This window comes from Oreochromis aureus, linkage group 6, assembly GCF_013358895.1.
Source record: "Oreochromis aureus strain Israel breed Guangdong linkage group 6, ZZ_aureus, whole genome shotgun sequence".
Lineage (NCBI taxonomy): Eukaryota > Metazoa > Chordata > Actinopteri > Cichliformes > Cichlidae > Oreochromis > Oreochromis aureus.
The window spans coordinates 1,092,258-1,114,619 of record NC_052947.1 but is presented as its reverse complement, the minus strand read 5'-3'; the positions used below and the strand labels follow the sequence as shown (position 1 = coordinate 1,114,619).

Below are 22,362 nucleotides of genomic sequence, written 5' to 3'. Positions count from 1 at the left end.
GTGAATGAGGCAAGTTGTGTAGTGCTCAGACTAGAAAAGCGCTATATAAGAACAGGTCCATTTACCATTATTTCATTCATCCATTTACCGTTACTACCCCGCTGCGCTGTCTGACTGCAGGATGCGCTCACAAATAAGACGTCTGGCATTGTGAACCTAATTTCTTTTTGCCAGTAAGAACTGAAGCACTAATGTCAGGCGCACCTACACTAGCGCCTCATGAGGGCAGTAATTCGTCTTTGCAAACGTATTCGTGACGTCACCCCGTGTAACTTCCTGTAATCCCGGGTCCGTTCTTCAAATCGTCCGCTGTTGTAGTTCAGAAGGCCAAGTACCGACGTTTCGGTCATTTCAAAAACCTTAAAGGTAGAGAAACGATTTCCAAGTTTTTTTTATAACAGTGAATTGTTGATTTGGTGTCATGCTCGGTTTATATAGGATGGGATATAGATACAGCAATTTATCTAAAACGAAATGTGCAAAAGTCCTTGACAATGTGTGCTCCAAATCAGCTGCTATCCAGTGCTAGCTTAGTTTAAGAAACAGGTGATCTTAGCAAGAAACGCTTACGTTCCGTTTGGAAGGCAAACCTAAACTCTGCTAGTATTTATTGTGTTTTAAATGATGGGAAGTTGGTTGTCAATTTGTCATGCGTGTGTGTTTTAGTAGTCACTGTCACTATCGAGTGTTGCCGAAGTACTTTTATTTCCAAATTTTGATATTGTTATATAATCTAGAAAGGCTTTATTGCATTGTACATTACGTTTAATATCAGAAAGTAACAGTACAGGATCAATAAACGTTTGCATGCATATTGTTTCATATGCCATAACTTCAAAATCAAAATGAACGTTTATCTGTTAATATTATCCACGTTTTGTTCTCTTTCAACTATTAAACCTTAATGCATAAACTTGGATGTCTGGTTTCAGGTTTAAGACGTGATGGCTGCAACACTACGTGTACTTTACTCTGCATCAAGGCCAGGTAAGACGGCCTTACATCCTTATTCACTCAACAGTTCAGAGAGCCTTGTTGCCACATATCCTTTTTTACTTCTCACCCCTGTCATGCATTTATGTATACAGATGTCGGTAAAGTTGCAGCCTAGCCCTAGCACGGAATGAGAGTGAGCATGAACACATTAAATGTTTTTTTAGCTTTAGAAGTACCAGGTAATGTCCAACACCTCAATAAGGAAACTGTAGTTTTGAAGTTTATTGTGTTGCTGATGTCATCTAGGTATTTACCATAAACAGATTTCTTGAACAGCAAAGTGATTTATAAACATTTCATTATTCAAAATCAGTGTTGTATGACAACAATAGGCTGTTCACTTTATTGGAATGTAGACTAAATTGGTTTGTTTGTAGTCGTGTTGTATTATTTAATGTAAGGGACTATATTTGACTGGTGCAGATTAGGCTGTGATATCCATGGCTATTGCTAGGTACAATGAAGAGACAATGAAAGCCAGTTAGTTGTTGTTTAATGCTGATATTTAACTCAAACAGTACAGGTTTAAAGCGCTTTTAGTGCTCAGTAGTAAGGCAAGGATAGAAAACGGCAATATAATTAACAGTTCATTTACCATCACAAGAGTTTTAAATTGTTCTTGACAGAAGCTAAAAGTGTGAAAGATTTATACTCTGTGTTGATGGAAAATTCTGTTGTATTACTCCACTCTAGACTGGTTCCTGTAGTGTCAAGTTGACTGCATTGTAGTAGGTTTACTGTTTATCTTTTCTGAAATGTTTTTACCTACAGGTTTTTTTGTGGCCAGCCAGAATCTAGCGAGGTCCTTCAGTGTGTCTGCACAAAGGGACGGATTCAGTAAGTGCTGCTACAACACAACTCAATTCAAGGGCTTTCAGAGGCTGTACCACGATATATTTATTCACACACGGACTTCAGACCGTTCTGGAATTTAGCTCAGGATGTTTTCCTTAGTTGGGCTTTTCTCACATTCTTACATCCTGAAGAATGATGTACTCAGCTTCAGAAAAGCTTGGACTACTGGAAATACTCTATGTGTTTATGTGTTCTTTCAGCAAAAGCCGACATCACACGGATTTCTTTAGTAGGGTCAGGATTAAAGAACATTTAAAGTCCAAACACACTGAGAGATAAACCTTGTCATTTGCACAGGTACCTCTGTCATGTCAGGTCCAAAAAAAGTTCAAGCCTGCATTGCATTTGAAAATGCCTTTGGTGACTTTTAGGAGCTTTAGTTGCTTGACCTGTCATTTAAATTTTGATATGATACCTAAAGCCACAAATTGGTATATGAGGAATAGAACAGCCTGCATTTGACAAATGAAAAAAAAAAAGATTTATGAATTATATTGATATTTTACAATTTACACTCATGTAAATTGGGCATATTACCATTATTTTGTTTCGTGTGTGTGTGTGTTTTTTTTCCTTGTCTACATAAGAGTATGTGAATGCTAAGGAGATCCCTGTTGACATGAAGTCCATCACAGACAGAGCAGCACAAACACTGCTATGGACAGAGCTCTTCAGAGGTCAGTTGAATGTTTTTCTGTCCTGTAGAAATAATTGGATGTTTCTGATGTGTGACATTATAAATGTAGTAGTTTTCAGCTTTTGTTGATTCACAGTGGAATATATACTTATTTAACTTGTATTTTCCTTTACCAGTGGACGTGGTTGCGTTACTGTCATTTCATGGAAAATGTTCTTTGTATTTGTTATCTTACAGATGAAGATAACATTAGTCCCCCGTGATATTTTAATGTTTTTATCCCAGTAAGTTGATTCTGTGCATCTGGATGTTCCTTATCAGTGGAATGTACAGAGCAATCAGCTTACACTGATTGCTCTGTACCGTCTGCCTGAGGGGCAACAGTTAGTGACTCCAAAACAACAAAATTTAGCAGAGTCGGAAATTATAGTCATTAGAACCCTACACAACATTGGACTGTGAGGTTGCAGAACAAAAAAGCCTTCAAGTTCGGCACAAGAGACACCTTCAAGCCAAATTGAAGTATGCTAAGGACAACCTGGGAAAAAATTACGTATACTGGAAGTAGAGCAGGGCAATATGGCCAAAAATATATATCACGATATATATTTGAAAATTTGCGATAACGATATAACTGACGATATAATTTCTGCGAGACAAAATACAACTCCACAACTTTACTAGCACAAAAAAAACCCCATCCATTTATTTTCACTTAAACAAGCAGCTGTTTTTTTATGTGCATTAAAGCTATATAAAAATTTAACAGTGCAAATGCAAATTCCTTGCTGAAAGTTTAACCAAAAGGCATTTCCAGTAGAAATGGGCTGACATATCCTGAGCATAACCATGTATAATATCCACTGAAGTTAAAAAAGAGGTGCTTTGCAACATTAAACAGCAGTGTGCCAAATAAAAAAGTCAAATACGTATTTTTCGGACCATAACGTGCACGGGATTATAAGGCACATTAAGCGAAACAAAGCAGTCAGATAAATCAAACTTTATTCAACTCATTCTTCTTGCTTCCTCCACTTCTGTGCCATTGATTCATTAATGCTGTATTCTATCACAGCTGCTCTATTCCCATGTTGTTGCAGTATATTAATGAGTAACCTCGTATTGTGGATGGATTTTCTCAGTTGTTCTCCTGACTGAAGTTTGGTCCGTTTACAGCATCCTGCCATGCGATTGCATTTGTCCCTAACCATCGGGAACCTTCACGTTTCCACTTTTATTGAGTGGAAAAGTGTTAGCGTTCATCCTCCAGCTTCACTGTTTATGTTATGCTAATATAGCTGTGTCACTAGCGATCACATAGCACATCATTATATACCAGCTAGCCCAACTTCGGTAACCCTACAAACGTCACTGCTGTTTAGTTTCCTGTCTTCATTTATGTTGGAAGTGATAGCAGAGCTGTACGTTTGAATTTTTTCAGACATCTCTCAGTCAAAACATGCTGTATCATGCTTAGGTAACTAGCGAAACTAGCGAGCTAACTTCCGCTAACTTCCTGCTAACATCTAACTCCGTTAAATGTAATAAATTCTGTTTTCATGGATGCCTGGATGTTAAACTTCATAGTTACACCTGGTAAAGCAGCAATGCTGATCGTTTTATTAAAGATGAAAGAATTTAGACAGTTTTTAACTCTCAGTGATGCTGTAGTGTTTGTTTGACTTTGGGACCTGAAGCGGACAGAGTTTAGGACCCAGGTTACTCCCAGATTTATGAGCACCTTAGTCCGACAAATACGGCAATAACGACAGCCCGCTTGCATGTTCTACAAAAAAAAAAAAGTGCTTTGTTGTGTATCTGACGGACAAACACCAAACCATCCACATCACTGAAGTGGCACCATTTTTACAAACCAATTCTGGTTCATCCGTTTCACTCAACAATCCACTTTCGCCCTTCTCATTCTCCATTGCCGCCGTGCTTTTTCGGCCATGTATGTATGAAAACAAAGGCACTGCGCATGCGCGTTTTACCCATATTCTATCGCGATATTTCATTTTCTTATCGTTGCTTACCATTACCGTGAACGGTATAATATGGCCCAGCCCTAACTGGAAGCATCCTTTGGTCAGATTAGACAAAACTAGAGGTCTGTTTGGAAATGAAGGAAGAGGCATACAACCTAAAAAGCATCGTCCCCACAATGAAGCACAGTGTTTCCCCACTGTGCTTCATTGTGGGGACGATGCTTATTATGCTGTGGGGATGCTTCAGTGCGTCCGAATCTGGGAATCTTTTCAGAATGGAAGGAATTTTGAAGAAAGGATATGTAAAGATTTTGAAATAAAACCTCAAGCAGTTAGCAGCAAAACTGGGTCTGGAACGTCAATTTGTCTTCCAACACGTCACCGACCTAAAACATAATTCAATATAATAATTGGCAGCCAATACCAGAGGAGCGAAAAAGCAGCTGCTGGTAGACAGAGCAGTCTCCCGAGACTGCAAGACAAGGCTCACCAACCTGTGCACTGGCCTGGATTGACTACAAGAAGGCCTATGACTCCATTCCCCACATGTGGATCCTGGAATGCCTCAATCTGTACAAGATCAACAGGACCCTAAGAGCCTTCATCAGGAACGCAATGGAGATGTGGCGTCTGACTGACTACGAAATGGAGCAATTGTCAGCCACCTTCTTTACATGGATGACAACAAGCTGCCAAGAGTGAATGAGACATCGATTCACTGATTCACACCACCAAGATTTACAACAGTGACATTGGAATGTCATTCGGATTGGAGAAGTGTAGTCGGATGGTAACAGAGAGAGGGATGGTAGCCACAACTGAGGGGATCCAGCACATAACAGCAGGGTGCAAGATGCTGGCAGGCAGGGCATACATGGAACGCCATAACCAAGTGGCCGACACAGTATACAGGAACATCTGTGCCGGGTGTAGCCTGGAAGTCCTGAGGTCAAAATGGTGGTCCTGTAGGACTTCCAGATACAAACGGACAAACTGGTGATGGCTAACCAACCGGACGTAGTAGTGGTAGGGAAGCAGAGGAAGACAGCCGTACTGATCGATGTAGCGATACCAAATGATAGCAACATCAGGAAGAAGGAACACAAAAAGCTGGACAAATACCAAGGGCTCAGAGAAGAGCTTGAGAAGATGTGGAGGGTGAAGGTAATAGTGGTCCCAGTGGTAATTGGAGCACTTGGTGCAGTGACCCCTAAACTAGGCGAGTGTCTCCAGCAGATCCCAGGAACAACATCCAAGATCTCTGTCCAGAAGAGCGCAGTCCTAGAAACAGCAAAGATACTGTGCACGACCATCAAGCTCCCAGGCCCCTCTGGTAGAGGACCTGAGCTTGAGAGATAAAAGATGGGGAACTTTTTTAATACAGATGCATAACATTTTCATGGAGGTGTTAATAATTCTGAGTGTTCTCATTTGAAAACATGTGGTTTTGTTGTAATGCCAGGTCTAGGCATGACAATGAGCTACCTGTTCAGAGAGCCTGCCACCATTAACTACCCGTTTGAAAAAGGACCACTGTCACCACGCTTCAGAGGAGAACATGCATTGCGCAGGTGAGGCAAAATAATAACAAAATAATAAATAAAAAAAAATGTATCTGATGGAGAAATCACTCATCTGTGCAAAAGAGTGTTTATTACAGAGAATTGTCTCTTTCCAAATGAAAGCTATTTTGTTGACAGCAATAAAAGTAGCAATTGCCCTGTCTATCTCTTTTGCCCTCTTAAAATCATGTGCTAACGGCTGTCTAAATGACTTGGGTAAAGTTTGTAGCACGCGTGCTTGTTGTTGTCTTTGTCTGCTTCCACTTGTCTTTGCACTAGTGTGATGTCGGCGTAAATGTGCAGTAATATTCGCTGGTTTCTGACCGATGTAACTGAGCATTGCGTGGCGCATCCTACATACTGTTGTACAGGGTGGGCCATTTATATGGATACACCGTAATAAAATGGGAATGGTTGGTGATATTAAAGTACTGTTTGTTAGGGCTGCACGATTAATCGTTAGAAAATCGCGATCTCGATTCATACTTATGTGCGATCTCATTTCCAAATGACAACGATTTAAAAAAAAAAAAAAAAAAAAGACGACGATGATTGTACCGCATTTTGATCCGGGACGTAATCTGCATGAAAACAAGCGCTCACCCTTCCTGCTCAACAAATGACATGGGCGGAGCCTTATACCACGTGATACAGAAGCTGTGCCGTGATGCTCAAATTGGCAGGGAAAAAACAACAGAGAACACGTCAGGGATGACGAGAAAGTGACAGGAGAAAATTTGTGCCGGTCAACCACCCAAACATCAATAACGGGAACCTTATACAGCGCTTCCCTATACACGTCGAACTCCCGCAGGCTCAAAGAAATTACGGAGGCTATTACTTATCACCTGACCAAAGATATATCAACACTGTGCAAAACGAGGGATTTAGGAAAATGATCAACACCCTAGACCATAGGTGTCAAACTCTGGCCCTGCTGGGCCAAATTTGGCCCATAGAGCCTAATTACATTTGGCCCGCTTGAAGCCATGCCAAATTACTATTAGAGTTGGCCTACTGGTATTATACAGCTAATATATATATCGTTTAGTATTAAGCTTTGCTTGTTCCATATTCAGTTTTTCAGCAAAACTTGTTTGAGTCCATGAGAAAAGATTCATTCTTATATCTGGAGGAAGATTTTTTTTTTCAATAAATATTAATGTTAGCCCACGACTTTGTTCCAGTTTTGAATTTTGGCCCACTGTGTATTTGAGTTTGACACCCCTGCCCTAGACAAACGCTACACAGTGCCGTCCCGCAACTATTTTTCTATTGTTGCACTACCTGCTCTATACACGCAGTGTCGAGCAACGGTGGAGACAGAATTTCAAGCAGTACAACATTTTGCGGCAACGACAAAATGTGAGACATTTATTGTTTTTATTTTTATTTATTGTTTTTATGTTCAGTTTCAACTGTTACGAAGTTGATGTGCAGTTAATAAGTGCAATAAATATTTATATTGGAAAAGAAAATCGTGAGAGAATCGTGATCTCAATTCTAGGCAAAAAAATCGTGATTCTCATTTTATGCAAAATCGTGCAGCCCTACTGTTTGTGGCACATTAGTATATGTGAGGGGGCAAACTCCTCAAGATGTGTGGTGACCATGGTGGCCATTTAGAAGTCGGCCATCTTGGATACAACTTTTGTTTTTTCAATAGGAAGAGGGCCATGTGACACATCAAACTTGTTGGTAATGTCACAAGAAAAACAATGGTGTGCTTGGTTTCAACGTAACTTTATTCTTTCATGAGTTATTTACAAGTTTCTGACCACTTATAAAATGTGTTCAATGTGCTGCCCATTGTGTTGGATTGTCAGTGCAACCCTCTTCTCCCACTCTTTACACACTGATAGCAACACTGCAGGAGAAATGCCAGCACAGGCATCCAGTATCCGTAATTTCAGGTGCTGCACATCTCGTATCTTCACACCATAGACAATTGCCTTCAGATGACCCTAAAGATAAAAGTCTAAGGGGGTCAGATCGGGAGGCCTTGGGGGCCATTCAACTGGCCCACGCCGACCAATCCACTTTCCAGGAAACTGTTCATCTAGGAATGCTCGGACCTGGCACCCATAATGTGGTGGTGCACCATTTTGCTGGAAAAACTCAGGGAACGTGCCAGCTTCAGTGCATAAAGAGGGAAACACATCATCATGTAGCAATTTCAAATATCCAGTGGCCTTGAGGTTTCCATTGATGAAGAATGGACCCACTATCGTTGTACCCCATATACCACACCAAACCATCACTCTTGTCGTTCCAACAGTCTTGGAGGGATCCATCCAATGTGGGTTAGTGTCAGACCAATAGTGGTGGTTTTGTTTGTTAACTTCACCATTCACATAAAAGTTTGCCTCATCACTGAACGAAATCTTCTGCGTGAACTGAGGGTCCTGTTCCAATTTTTGTTTTGCCCATTCTGCAAATTCTGTGCGCCGATCTGGGTCATCCTCGTTGAGATGCTGCAGTAGCTGGAGTTTGTAAGGGTGCCATTTGTGAGTAGCTAATATCCGCCCGAAGGATGTTCGACTAATGCCACTCTCCAGTGACATGCGCGCGAGTGCTACGCTGTGGGCTCTTGCTGAATGAAGCTAGGACAGCCACTGATGTTTCTTCATTAGTGACAGTTTTCTTGCGTCCACATTTTGGCATATCCAACACTGAACCAGTTTCACGAAACTTAGCAAGCAGTTTGCTAACTGTAGCATGGGAGATGGGTGGTCTCGTAGGGTGTCTTGCATTGAAATCTGCTACAATGACCCGGTTAGTGCGTTCACCAGATATCAACACAATTTCGATCCGCTCCTCACGTGTTAACCTCTTCGACATGTCAATGGCTGTGAACAAAGAGAAACTTGTAAATAACTCATGAAAGAGTAAAGTTACGTTGAAACCAAGCACACCATTGTTTTTCTTGTGACATTACCAATAAGTCTGATGTGTCACATGGCCCTCTTCCTATTGAAAAAACAAAAGTTGTATCCAAGATGGCCGACTTCTAAATGGCCACCATGGTCACCACCCATCTTGAGGAGTTTGCCCCCTCACATATACTAATGTGCCACAAACAGGACTTTAATATCACCAACCATTCCCATTTTATTACGGTGTATCCATATAAATGGCCCACCCTGTACTTTTGTCCATGATGCGCTTAAGTAGGGTCATACTTCACATGAAAACCAAAATAGTTCCAAACGCCAGATCTGAATGACGGTGGATGAGGTTCAGTTTCGGGTAGCGTTGAGTCAGTTGCCATGCTAACCTGAGTGAATGCATATGGGCGGCGCTCAGTGGATCTGCGCTCGACAATGCAGCCTAGGCAGAGTAATCGAACGCAGATCCACTGAGCCCTCAACACAGACGGCATCGTCAGAAGGAAAGTTGATCAAATAAATTAAAAATTTTGTATTGTTCAATACACTGTACCGAACGGTTCAATACAGATACATGTATCGTTGCACCCCTAACATATATATGTATAGATATAGATAGATAGATACATGTACATATGTATGTGTACATATATACGTGTGTACATATATATCTATATCTATATCTATCTATGTATATATGTATATATGTGTGTGTGTGTGTGTGTGTGTGTGTGTGTGTGTGTGTGTGTGTGTGTTTGTTTCATATGGAGATATGAGCTCGTATCCATGCATGTATTCTGCTATATCAGCTGCAAACAATATAAAATAAGATATTAACAATAAAAGCCTGAAATGAAACAGGATCTGTGGTTTGAGACAAATAAATTCCTGATAATTGGCTAGTTAAAATATAAATGAAAACCAGCACCCTTGGAAAGTCTCATATTTGTGCACACACTAATTTAGTTTCTCCTCAGCCATCTCCAGTTTTCAAAAAAGTTGTGTGATCCAAAGTTCGAGTATACACTATAAAATAATTGTCTTAATTTTAGCTTTCTGCTAGTTGAAATTGAAAGTAATGTTTGAACATCAATATCTCAAGAACTATTACAGATAAAAACCTGAAATTTTCAATGTCTTGCCTTACCATCACATTGTGTTTAACACATTGTGGTAACATCACAGTGTTATTTGGTACAGATGGATTAGGACTGTCTGAGTATTAACTAATGAAAATGTGAAAAAAAGACTTGTAAAATCTCGGGATGGAGCACACACTATAACCCCCACCCCCCCAAAAAAACAGTAGATCACAACAGGTGATGTAATGTTCATTATGTCATTCCCATAGCTTGAGGATTATATAGTATAGCTGTTATTTTGATTTTAAACTTTTTTTAAAAGTGTTTTCTTACCTTATAGCTGTTTAATACCTTTAACAAATTGACCAGTAACTTCTTATATAAGAAGGATCATGTCCAATGCAAGAAAAACATCTAAACTTTTTAAATGTAACTTTTGTCTGATCTGTTAGCATCTTTGAATAGTATCTGAAAACAACTCCATACATCTAAGATTTTATAGGAGGCTCTGAGATAACATTCCATTAGTAATCAAACCTCACCTAGTTTTTGGAATGTGTCCCAACAGGTATCCCTCAGGAGAAGAGCGTTGCATTGCTTGCAAGCTGTGTGAAGCAATCTGTCCTGCCCAGGTATAAACAAATAGTCATACCTATGTGAACAAATATGAATGAGATAAAAACAACTTTGGCTCTAGATATGTTTGCAGCATAACTGTCCTCACAGTACCTCAACTGTATAACTGAACATGTATATGATACAGTGCAAAAGTCTTGAGCCACCTATCATTTCTTTGTATTTTGCTGGGAAAATTGGAAATATGTGCAGTGATTTATTCAAACATGTTCAAACATAAATTGAAATGTAAGAGAGAAGTCAAAAACATAATTTGTACAATTCTAATGAGCTCGAAATTCAATATTTGGTAGGAGCAGCTTTGTTCTTCAACACAGTCTGAATTCTCTTTGTGTATTTTCTTTAAGCAGTCTTCAGGAATGGTTCACCAGGCTTCTTGGAGGGCATTTAAAGCTCTTCTTTGGATGCCACCCTCCACTGAGAACATTCCTGAGGCTTTGACGAACAGTAGATAGGTGAACCATGAGGCCAGATGCATCTATCAGGTCATGTGTCAGGTCTATGCTGGATTTTTTCCCCCTATTTTGTTTTTTTATATGACTTTCACATACCTGGCACTAATTTTTTTTGTCCCCCAATTGTCCAGTTTCCTCAAATTAGCCCACTTAGCTGAGATATGCCAGGTTCTTGGTTAACAGCTCTTAGAACTCATCTTGTTGCTCTAAAAATCCTATTTCATGCCTCTCAAACTGTTGTCTTTAAAATATAGGACTAAATAATAGATTTATGTGACAGGCTGCAAGGATACAATCTAAAATTGTTTCGTTGCTAAGTTGTCTGTTATGTGTAGACAAAACACTGGCTCATCCCAGGAGTTAGGTGCCTTTTTATTGCTTGAAAGTGTTAAAAGTGTCTTAAAAAACCTTTGAAAACCTCTGAAAGTCATTTTAGCCGAGTACAAGGACTGGACTGAAAAAGCAACTAATGTCCAAAGAAACCCTGGAAAACTATTACTCATTAAGACCACTCATTAAGGATGCGATCAGAGTAGAGCCTTGATTTGAATGTCTTGCTCCCTGGAAGCAAAAAAAAGAAAAGAAAAGAAATGATAAGAGGGTCAAGATGTTTGCACAGTACTGTATATTGGGGAATGAATGTTTGTATTCATCATTAGTACAAATACCAGATAGCGCCGTTGATATCATCGCTAACAATTTTCCTTTCCAGGCCATCACCATAGAGGCAGAGACGCGCGCTGATGGCAGCAGGAGGACAACTCGCTACGACATTGACATGACCAAATGTATCTACTGCGGTTTCTGTCAGGAGGCATGTCCTGTGGACGCCATTGTAGAGGTGTGTGTGAGGTCTTTTTCCACAGCATAGCACAGTCTTGGATAGTGTGGGTAGCCCCACTGCATGTTCGTATGTGCAATTTTCATATCACACATTTCATAGGTATTTAAACATTTATTTATTAATTTTTTTCTGCTCGCTAGCGAGTATAAGCTCAAGGTAATATGGCCAGCGATATCACCATATCACCAAATCAAACAGTACAAAGTGCAGTTTGCTGTGCTGCAGACAGAGATTCAACTAATTATGTTTTTATCATTTGTCTTTTTTCAAACTACTAGGAAGTTAAATCCAAGATGTATCTATATTATTGTATGATCATTGTCTTTAAAATAATTAATAAACTGTACTCTACCAGAAACATTCAGGCACAAAAACATTTGATAGGGAGCACTTTTAATAAAGTCCTTTACGAATAAAAATACAACTTCCTCTGTAGGGAATGCAAGGCATTAGGTGCCCATAATGATAGTCCATTTAGACCCCCAACAACTGTGGCGAGCAATGGGACAGCTAGCATACTGTTGTTGTCTACAGGGAGTGCAGAATTATTAGGCAAATGAGTATTTTGTCCACATCATCCTCTTCATGCATGTTGTCTTACTCCAAGCTGTATAGCAGGGGTGGGCACCGAGGGCCGGTGTCCCTGCAGGTTTTACATGTGTCCTTGAACCAACACAGCTGATTTAAATGGCTAAATTAGCTCCTCAACATGTCCTGATGTTCTCCAGAGGCCTGGTAACGAACTAATCATGTGATTCAGTTGTGTTGACCCAAGGTGAGATCTAAAACCTGCAGGGACACCGGCCCTCGGGGCCTGGAATTGCCCACCCCTGCTGTATAGGCTCGAAAGCCTACTACCAATTAAGCATATTAGGTGATGTGCATCTCTGTAATGAGAAGGGGTGTGGTCTAATGACATCAACACCCTATATCAGGTGTGCATAATTATTAGGCAACTTCCTTTCCTTTGGCAAAATGGGTCAAAAGAAGGACTTGACAGGCTCAGAAAAGTCAAAAATAGTGAGATATCTTGCAGAGGGATGCAGCAGTCTTAAAATTGCAAAGCTTCTGAAGCGTGATTATCGAACAATCAAGCGTTTCATTCAAAATAGTCAACAGGGTCGCAAGAAGCGTGTGGAAAAACCAAGGTGCAAAATAACTGCCCATGAACTGAGAAAAGTCAAGTGTGCAGCTGCCAAGATGCCACTTGCCACCAGTTTGGCCATATTTCAGAGCTGCAACATCACTGAGTGCCCAAAAGCACAAGGTGTGTGCATACTCAGAGACATGGCCAAGGTAAGAAAGGCTGAAAGACGACCACCACTGAACAAGACACACAAGCTGAAACGTCAAGACTGGGCCAAGAAATATCTCAAGACTGATTTTTCTAAGGTTTTATGGACTGATGAAATGAGAGTGAGTCTTGATGGGCCAGATGGATGGGCCCGTGGCTGGATTGGTAAAGGGCAGAGAGCTCCAGTCCGACTCAGACACCAGCAAGGTGGAGGTGGAGTACTGGTTTGGGCTGGTATCATCAAAGATGAGCTTGTGGGGCCTCTTCGGGTTGAGGATGGAGTCAAGCTCAACTCCCAGTCCTACTGCCAGTTTCTGGAAGACACCTTCTTCAAGCAGTGGTACAGGAAGAAGTCTGCATCCTTTAAGAAAAACATGATTTTCATGCAGGACAATGCTCCATCACATGCGTCCAAGTACTCCACAGCGTGGCTGGCAAGAAAGGGTATAAAAGAAGAAAAACTAATGACATGGCCTCCTTGTTCACCTGATCTGAACCCCATTGAGAACCTGTGGTCCATCATCAAATGTGAGATTTACAAGGAGGGAAAACAGTACACCTCTCTGAACAGTGTCTGGGAGGCTGTGGTTGCTGCTGCACGCAATGTTGATGGTGAACAGATCAAAACACTGACAGAATCCATGGATGGCAGGCTTTTGAGTGTCCTTGCAAAGAAAGGTGGCTATATTGGTCGCTGATTTGTTTTTGTTTTGTTTTTGAATGTCAGAAATGTATATTTGTGAATGTAGAGATGTTATATTGGTTTCACTGGTAAAATAAATAATTGAAATGGGTATATATTTGTTTTTGTTAAGTTGCCTAATAATTATGCACAGTAATAGTCACCTGCACACATAGATATCCCCTAAAATAGCTAAAACTAAAACAAACTAAAACTACTTCCAAAAACATTCAGCTTTGATATTAATGAGTTTTTTGGGTTCATTGAGAACATGGTTGTTGTTCAATAATAAAATTATTCCTCAAAAATACAACTTGCCTAATAATTCTGCACTCCCTGTAGTGAGACATTATCTTATATTTATGTCATATAAACCAGGAAATTTGGTTGATTATTTCCAGGATTTAAAAATGTTTCTTGGGAATACATCGTGTCTGGTTGGAAAGCCTGTTTATTTCCTCTTAAATTTGTCACATTTGTAAACAATTGCATTTGTAGGTTCCACTGCAGAGTTAAGTATATGGGTTGTGCCCATGAAAGACCAACTAGTAAGCATAGACCCTGCACATCAGTCAATTGGTGTCTGCATTATTTAAAGGGAAAAACAGGTTGTCCAATGGTATACGAGTTATTGCTGAAGAACATTGTTACAACTAAGAACTATTCAAACAAACACAAATATTATCTGTATATCTTTATATATCTGTCTCTCTCTCTCCTTCATGTATAAGTAAAACGAGTGTTGAGCACGTCACATATTTCTAAAGGTACTATTGACATGAAATTCTCATCAGATGTCGATAACAATCCATCCAATCCACATATACAAAGAAACCTTAGTTGTCCATAATTTATGTGTAATAATGAGAAATGACACAGGGAAAAAATACTGAACACAAGAAGAAAGACAATAGAAAGTCTTGATACCAACTGTAATTAGAAAGCAATTATGCTGCTTCGGGCCAAATAATGTCAGCTGGTTCAGTCCCAACTAATGGCCTAAGAAAGGTGTCTTATCACCAGGGATTTACACAAGAAATCGCTCACGATGGATCAAACCAATGAGCTTTCTCAAGACCTTTACAAGATTATTGTTGCAAAACATACTGATGTGATGTTGGATGATGGAGAATTCTTAAAGTTTGCTTAACAACATTCAGACAAGCTTGTGAAATACTGGGGGGAAAACAGCCCAAAACTGAACTCTTTGGATGCCATAACACAGACCCTGTTTGGAGGTTAAAAAGTCCTGCATATCACCCCAAAAACAATGTACCCGCAGTGACGTTTGGAGATGGGAACATCATGATGTGGGCCTGTGTTCAGCATACGGTACTGAATGAATGCAAAAAATCGAAAAATGTATAGAGGCATTCTTAATAAAAATCTGATGCCGTTTACCAGAATGATGAAGATGACACCTACCAAGATGGCGCGGCCACGTCCAGACGCCTTCCTGACCGCTCCGCTCTGACTATCCACTTTTCTTGTTTTTTATTTATTTTTTGCACTGGTTTACATTCCAAAATCCTCTAGTCTTATAGTATACGACGGCAGATCACTTGTAAACATCGGTGACAAGGTTGCACATCTTATCTTGGACACTTTTAAACCTGACCCATCCTGGCCGCCAGAGATTCTACGCGCGCCGGAGAACAACAAAGGACGGGCCGCTCATCCGAGGCGTGAGAACAAAGAAGCACCGGGGAAACGCGCTGGCATTAGGAACAGACTGAGACAGCAGGCGATCGCACAGCACCACTGCCCAGTATCCTACTGGCCAACGTACAATCCATGGAGAACAAACTCGATGACCTAAGAGCAAGAGTCACCTTCCAACGTGACATGAGGGACTGCAACATTCTGTGCTTCACAGAGACATGGCTGACCCCACCGTGCGGACCAGGCCGTAACTCCGTCCGGATTCATTCTTTGTGCTCCGCGGACAGAACGGCAGAGTCGAACAAAACAAAAGGTGGAGGAGTGTGCTTCATGGTAAACAGAAAGTGGTGTGATGCCAGGAGCATTTCTACTCTTTCCAGCAGCTGCTCGCCACATCTGGAATTCCTGAGCATTAAGTGCCGCCCTTTCTATCTGCCCGTGAGTTCACCTCGGTCATCGCCACGGCGGTCTACATCCCACCCCAAGCGGACACAGGTATGGCTTTGTCCGAACTACATGATGTGCTGAGTTCGCTTCAAAACAAGGATCCGGGCGCAGCCCTCATTGTAGCAGGAGACTTTAATAAAGCGAACCTCAGACAAGTCATGCCAAACTTTTACCAGCATGTCTCGTGTCCGGACGAGGGGGACCGAATTTTGGATCACTGCTACACACCATACAAGCAGGGCTACAAAGCTGTCTCACACCCGGCTTTTGGGAAGTCTGACCACAACGCCATCTTCCTCATCCCCAGTATAAACAAAACATACGGAGGGAAGAAGTAACCACAAGGGAGGTGAAACGGTGGTCTGCCCAATCAGAAGCTACGCTACAGGACGCACTTTCGACGACGCCGACTGGGACATGTTCAGAGCATGCGCAGTCAACATCAACGAGTTTACGGAAGTAGCAGTAAGCTTCGTCAACATGCTAGCGGAGGAGATTATCCCCACTGCGAGAGTCACCACATTCCCTAACCAGAAACCGTGGATGGACAGATCGATCCGCGCTGCAGTAAACGCCAGGACCGCCACCTACAACGCTGGTCTCGCCACTGGCGATATGAGCGCCTACAAAGCGGCATCATACGGTAGCGGTGAGAGATGCCAAACGCCGGTACCGGGAGCGTGTGGAGTCCCGCTTCCACCAGGGTGACACACGGAGTATGTGGCACGGACTACGCACCATTACGGACTACAAACCCAGGGACACTGCGCCGATCAACGCCGACTCTGCATTCACCAATGAGCTGAACCAGTTCTACGCCTGCTTCGAGGTTAGCCAGGCGGCTAATGCCATCTACCGCTGGACTACCGAGGACAATGACGCCATCAATGAGAGACCGGTGACCAGCTTCATGAGCATGACGTCCGAGCGGCATTGAGGAGAGTGAACACAAGGAAAGCGGCGGGGCCAGACGGCATCACCGGCCGTCTGCTGCGCTGCTGTGCTGACCAGCTAGCAGGTGTGTTCACTTACATCTTCAACGAGTCCCTGGTGAAGTCTGTGGTCCCCACATGCTTCAAAAGATCCACCATCATCCCGGTGCCCAAGAACAGCAAACCCTCATCCCTGAACGACACCGCCAGTTGCGCTGACCTCGGTAGTCATGAAGGTGTTTGAGAGGCTGCTGAAGAACATCATCTCCTCCTCCATCCCAGACTCCACAGATCCGCTCCAGTTCGCCTACCGACCCAACAGATCCACTGAAGACGCCATCGCCCATGTCCTGCACACCACCCTCAGCCACGTGGACAAGAAACAGGGTAACTATGTGAGAATGCTGTTTGTTGATTACAGTTCAGCATTTAACACAGTAGTGCCCAGCAGACTGTTCACAAAGCTGAGGGACCTGGGACTCAACAGCCGTCTGTGTGCATGGGTGTTGGACTTCCTCACCGGCAGAACTCAGGTGGTGAGGGTGGGTGGGTGTGTCTCCGACAGCATCACCATCAACACAGGAGCACCACAGGGGTGTGTCCTCTCGCCACTGCTCTACTCCCTCTACACTTCGGACTGTGTGGCCACCACGGCTCCAACACCATTGTGAAGTTTGCTGACGACACAGTGGTGTTGGGTGCCATCTCCAACAGCGATGAGGCGGCCTACATGGACGAAGTGAAGAATTTGGCATCATGGTGCCAGGACAACCACCTCCAGCTGAACGTCAGCAAGACCAAGGAGCTGGTGGTGGACTTCAGAAGGAGTCAGCACAGAGACTACAAACCCATTTTCATCAATGGAGCTCCAGTGGAGAGGGTGCAGTCCTTCAAATATCTTGGTGTCCACATCTCCTCAGACCTGACATGGGCTGCCCACATTCAGGTCCAGACCAAGAAGGCTAGGCAGCGCCTGTATCACCTCCGACAACTAAGGAAGTTCAGGGTTTCTCCAAAGATCCTCAGGATCTTCTATACAGGCGCTGTGGAGAGTATCCTCACACAGAACATGACAGCATGCTTCGGGAACAGCTGTGTGAAGGACCAAAAAGCGAAAGAGTGATCCGTACAGCAGAACGCTGCTGCAGGATTGCTCTCCCCCCACTTCAGGACACCTACACCAGGAGATGCCGGACTAGAGCAACGCAGATACTAGGGGTGCAACGGATCAAAAATCTCACGGTTCGGATCGGATCACGGTTTTAAAGTCACGGATCGGATCAATTTTCGGATCAGCAAAAATAGAAAAAAAAGACAAAAATTCTACTCACCGCTTACTTATTTAAGTATTTTTGCCTATTAAAAACATTCAACTGAAGACTCATTCCACGCACTTATATAAAAACAAATTAAGGTGCAATATGGACATTATGGACCATGCTGGGCAGCCTCTGCATCATCTGCACATGGCCATAAACAACCAGAGGAGTCTGTTCAGTGACAGGTTGCTTCTCCCAAAGTCAAGTCCTTTGTCCCACACGCCATCAAACTGTTTAACTCCTCGCTGGAGGGGAAACGGGGACAGAGGAGGGGGAACAAGTAAGCTGTAGTGCCTTTTCACTGTGCAATAGTTTTTGTTAATATCCAACGGTGCAATAGACTCACAATACTTGAAATGTGCCGTTCCTTGTATCCTTATTCCTATTTATTCTATTTATCCCTTTTGTATACTCTGTATTTATATATGTGTAAACATTGTATATTTCTGCTCACATTCTGCAACTTCTGTGGGTGCTGTGCTCCTGAAACTGAATTTCCGGAGGAACCCACCGAGAAATAAATAAAGTTTCATCTAATCTAATGTAATCTATAGGGCAGTGCAGGGCTTTGTATCTACCTCTCCGCTGTGATATAACGGGCGGTCACGGTCACGTGGCTTTCCGTTGCCCTGGAGCTCCACCCATTTGTAGTTGGAGCAACAGAAGATGCCTGGGACAGTTCAGCCATAACTTTAAACTTCTCCTGCTCATACATGCTTGGAAGGATCTTGTCACTGAAGTGGACGCCAACGAGAGATATCATAGCGTGGGTCAAGCACGCTCATCACAGTTTAAACCTTGTTTTGCACAACAGACGACGGCCTCCCGTCTGCAGCTAAACACCCCATTAGCTTTTAGCTTTAGCCCGGTCGGACTGGGCAGCAAAGGGCTGCTTAAATGCCGCAAACTCCTCTGCTCCGCTACTTGGACCGCTAGCGCTACCGCTTGACAGACTGACGACGCGCACCATACACATACTTTTTTTTCTTTTTCGAATCTTCGGATCACGTGCGTACCGAACCGTGGAGTGGGATCGGTTCGGATTTCGGATAAACCGTGATCCGTTGCACCCCTAGCAGATACTGAAGGACCCGTCCCATCCTGGCAACAAACTGTTCCAACTTCTACAATCTGGTAGAAGGTTCCGCATCATCCGGGCAAGGACAGAGAGACTCAAGAAGAGCTTTTATCCTCAAGCCATCCGGGCCCTTCTTCACAGGAAGAAAATAAAGCTGCTAGAATAGCCCAGCCAATCACATGACCCGAATCAAACTGAAAGTCTAGGGAAAGAACTCAGAGTTCATAGAAGGGGCCCACAGAACCGTCAAGATATGAAAAATGGGCATGTGATTAGTTTCCCCATACAGGTGGAGCCTTGAAGCTGTCATTACCAACAAAGGCTTTTGCACAAAGTGTTAAACAAATTTCAGTAAAGCGTGTTCAATACTTTTTTCATTATTACACGTAATATTTGAACATCTGTGGTTTGAATTCTTTGCGTTTGTAGATTGGATGGGTTGTTACTGACATCTAATGAGAATTTCATGTCAATATCACCTTTAGAAATATATTGGGTAGGAGCGGCCGGCCCGGGTCTTCCCCTCTCTCTGCCCCTGCTTTCCTGTCCTCTCATCACTGTGTCTATCAAATAAAGTTGAAACAGGCTGAAAAAAAAGAATATTTAATTAGTTACACTTGGTGAAAAGGGCTGAAATATGGGCAGAGTCATAATAAAAGTTGGCAGTAATTTTTATTGCAAAGATCTTCATTCTTCTTTATGTTTGTGCTTTCATAATTCTTATTCTTTGGAGTCTCTTTTCTCTGCATTTTGTTATTTTCTTCTCTTCCTCTCCTCGTGTTTGAAGACCTGTTGTAATCCATTTTTCCTTTTTTTCAGGGTCCTAACTTTGAATTTTCTACTGAAACTCATGAAGAACTGCTCTACAACAAGGAAAAGCTCCTCAACAATGGAGACAAGTGGGAAGCAGAGATTGCTGCCAACATACAAGCTGATTACCTATATCGATAGACATCACACACACACATGTAGGTGTACAAACGTACAGTATACACAAACCATCTTTTGCGCCCCACACACATTTTGACTCAAACCCAGAAGAAATCGATGGGCAGTTTAGATTCAGTTTTGTTGTCCATTCTTATTTTAAACATAGCATAAATATTCTCTGGTGTGAGTTTCAACCCTCTCTGATATGATGACTATATTTTGACGTATTTGACTTTTACAGTATCATAGCATTTGATATTTATTGTAGAACGATCAATACCCCACTGGTTATTTGTGTAAGGAGTCTAAAGCTGTCACAGCCTGGTCTAGTATACTATCATTCAATGAAGACTATACTTTCTGTGGAAATTGAATTTAATAACATGTAGACTGAGTCAAGCTATGACAGCGTGAGTATGTACACCGAGGGAAGACTGCAATCCTGATTTCATCTTCACTGTCAGTGTAAGGGTGCATGGATTATCATCTAGTGAGTTGTATGTTCATCATGCTGCTTCCACTTTCAAGCAAATAAAGAACGTTCTGGGAGAAAGTTGTGTGTCAAGTGTGGAAAAACGATGTATAGAAAATGTTTCAATGCAATTTTTATTTATATAACGCCAAATACAACAACAGTCGCCTCAAGGCGCTTTATATTGTAAGGTAGAGACCCTACAATAATGCAGAGAAAACCCCAACAATCAGCAGACCTCCTATGAGCAAGCACTTGGTGACAAGTGAAACCTCTGGCAAAACCAGGCTCAGTGAAGGCCAGCCATCTGCTACGATCGGCTAGTGATGAGGGCAAGGGAGACGGGACGAAACACACTGTGGAAAACAGCCAGAGATTAAAAATAACTAATGAATAAATGAACAGTAGTGTATACACACAGTGTGAAAAAAGGTGAGTGAAGAAGAAATGGTGCATCCACCCCCTGGAAATCCTCCAGCAGCCTTGATCTACTGCAGCATAAATAATCACCTGATTGAGTCCAGATTATAAGCATTAACAAAACTGACTGTGGTTACAAACTGCAGAATGGATGACATCAAGCATTTTGATGAGAGATATATTGACTGACACGACTAGGATCTACAACAATGACACTGGAATGTCATTCGGATTGGAGAAGTGTAGTTGGATGGTAACGAAGAGAGGGAAAGTGGTCACAACTGAGGGGACTGCACTAGCAGAAGGCAACATTGCAGACATTGAGGATAGTCCTAAACAGGTGAATCTGAAGAACAAGATCTGGGAAATGAACACTGTCTTGGAATTTCCTGATAATAAAGTCTGCAATGTGATCAGCTGTGGCCAAGCTTTTTAATTACTGGCTGCAGGAGAGTAAACAGACTGCAAACATCACAGTTACACAGTCAGGAGAACTCTGCCCTTGAGACATCGCGCCGCCTCTTTTATACCTTCACACACAATTACTGGTGCATCGCTACAGTTGCTGGGCAGGGAGCAACTCCCGCTATCCATATTAAAGGAAGCACCTGGCACTGGTTTCCCTGGGAATTTCATCCTTCTATGCCTTAACCAGGTCATATTGACACACACACTCACCTAAGAAATAAAAGGCTATACAAAATTGTACAGAGAAGTTCTAAGAACCTACTACTAAATATAAGAATGAACTAGAAACTTTCCATCACAACACCTACACTCTGGTGGCTGTCGGATGCCCAGCTGGGATAATAAGGGACAATTGAATCTTTCTAATTATGTCCAGTACTACTTTAATTAACCCTTGTGTTCATTTCATGTTAAACTATTTTGTGTTCACAGTTAAAAATGACTGTTTCATTAAGACTCATCATAAAAGCTATAATAATAGATATATTTCCCTTCTTGTCATGTTAGATTTTTTTATCAACTAAAGTTTTTGAACTTCTGTTATTTATGGCCCCGTATGTCTCATTAATATGAGTTTATATGCCTTATATTTGAGTCGAAACACATCATTTCTATTTTGAATATAATAACCAGATCAAACATAGTATACTGTTTATCAGAGCTGTCATGTTTCTGGTCAAAAGTGACCAGGAATATTTTAGCTGTGTATGGACCA

General features: G+C 42.0%; 1 protein-coding gene across 1 annotated transcript; it reads left to right on the top strand.

The window, feature by feature from the left end:
• The first annotated feature begins 239 nt into the window (after positions 1-239).
• On the top strand, positions 240-20,840 carry LOC116322857 (NADH dehydrogenase [ubiquinone] iron-sulfur protein 8, mitochondrial-like). Its single transcript, XM_031743049.2, has 8 exons — positions 240-366; positions 933-987; positions 1,768-1,833; positions 2,439-2,528; positions 5,939-6,047; positions 10,577-10,640; positions 11,812-11,940; positions 20,177-20,840. Exons 2-8 carry the CDS (start codon positions 945-947, stop codon positions 20,306-20,308), a joined length of 633 nt encoding a protein of 210 aa, XP_031598909.1. The 5' UTR covers positions 240-366; positions 933-944; the 3' UTR covers positions 20,309-20,840.
• Positions 20,841-22,362: the final 1,522 nt, after the last annotated feature.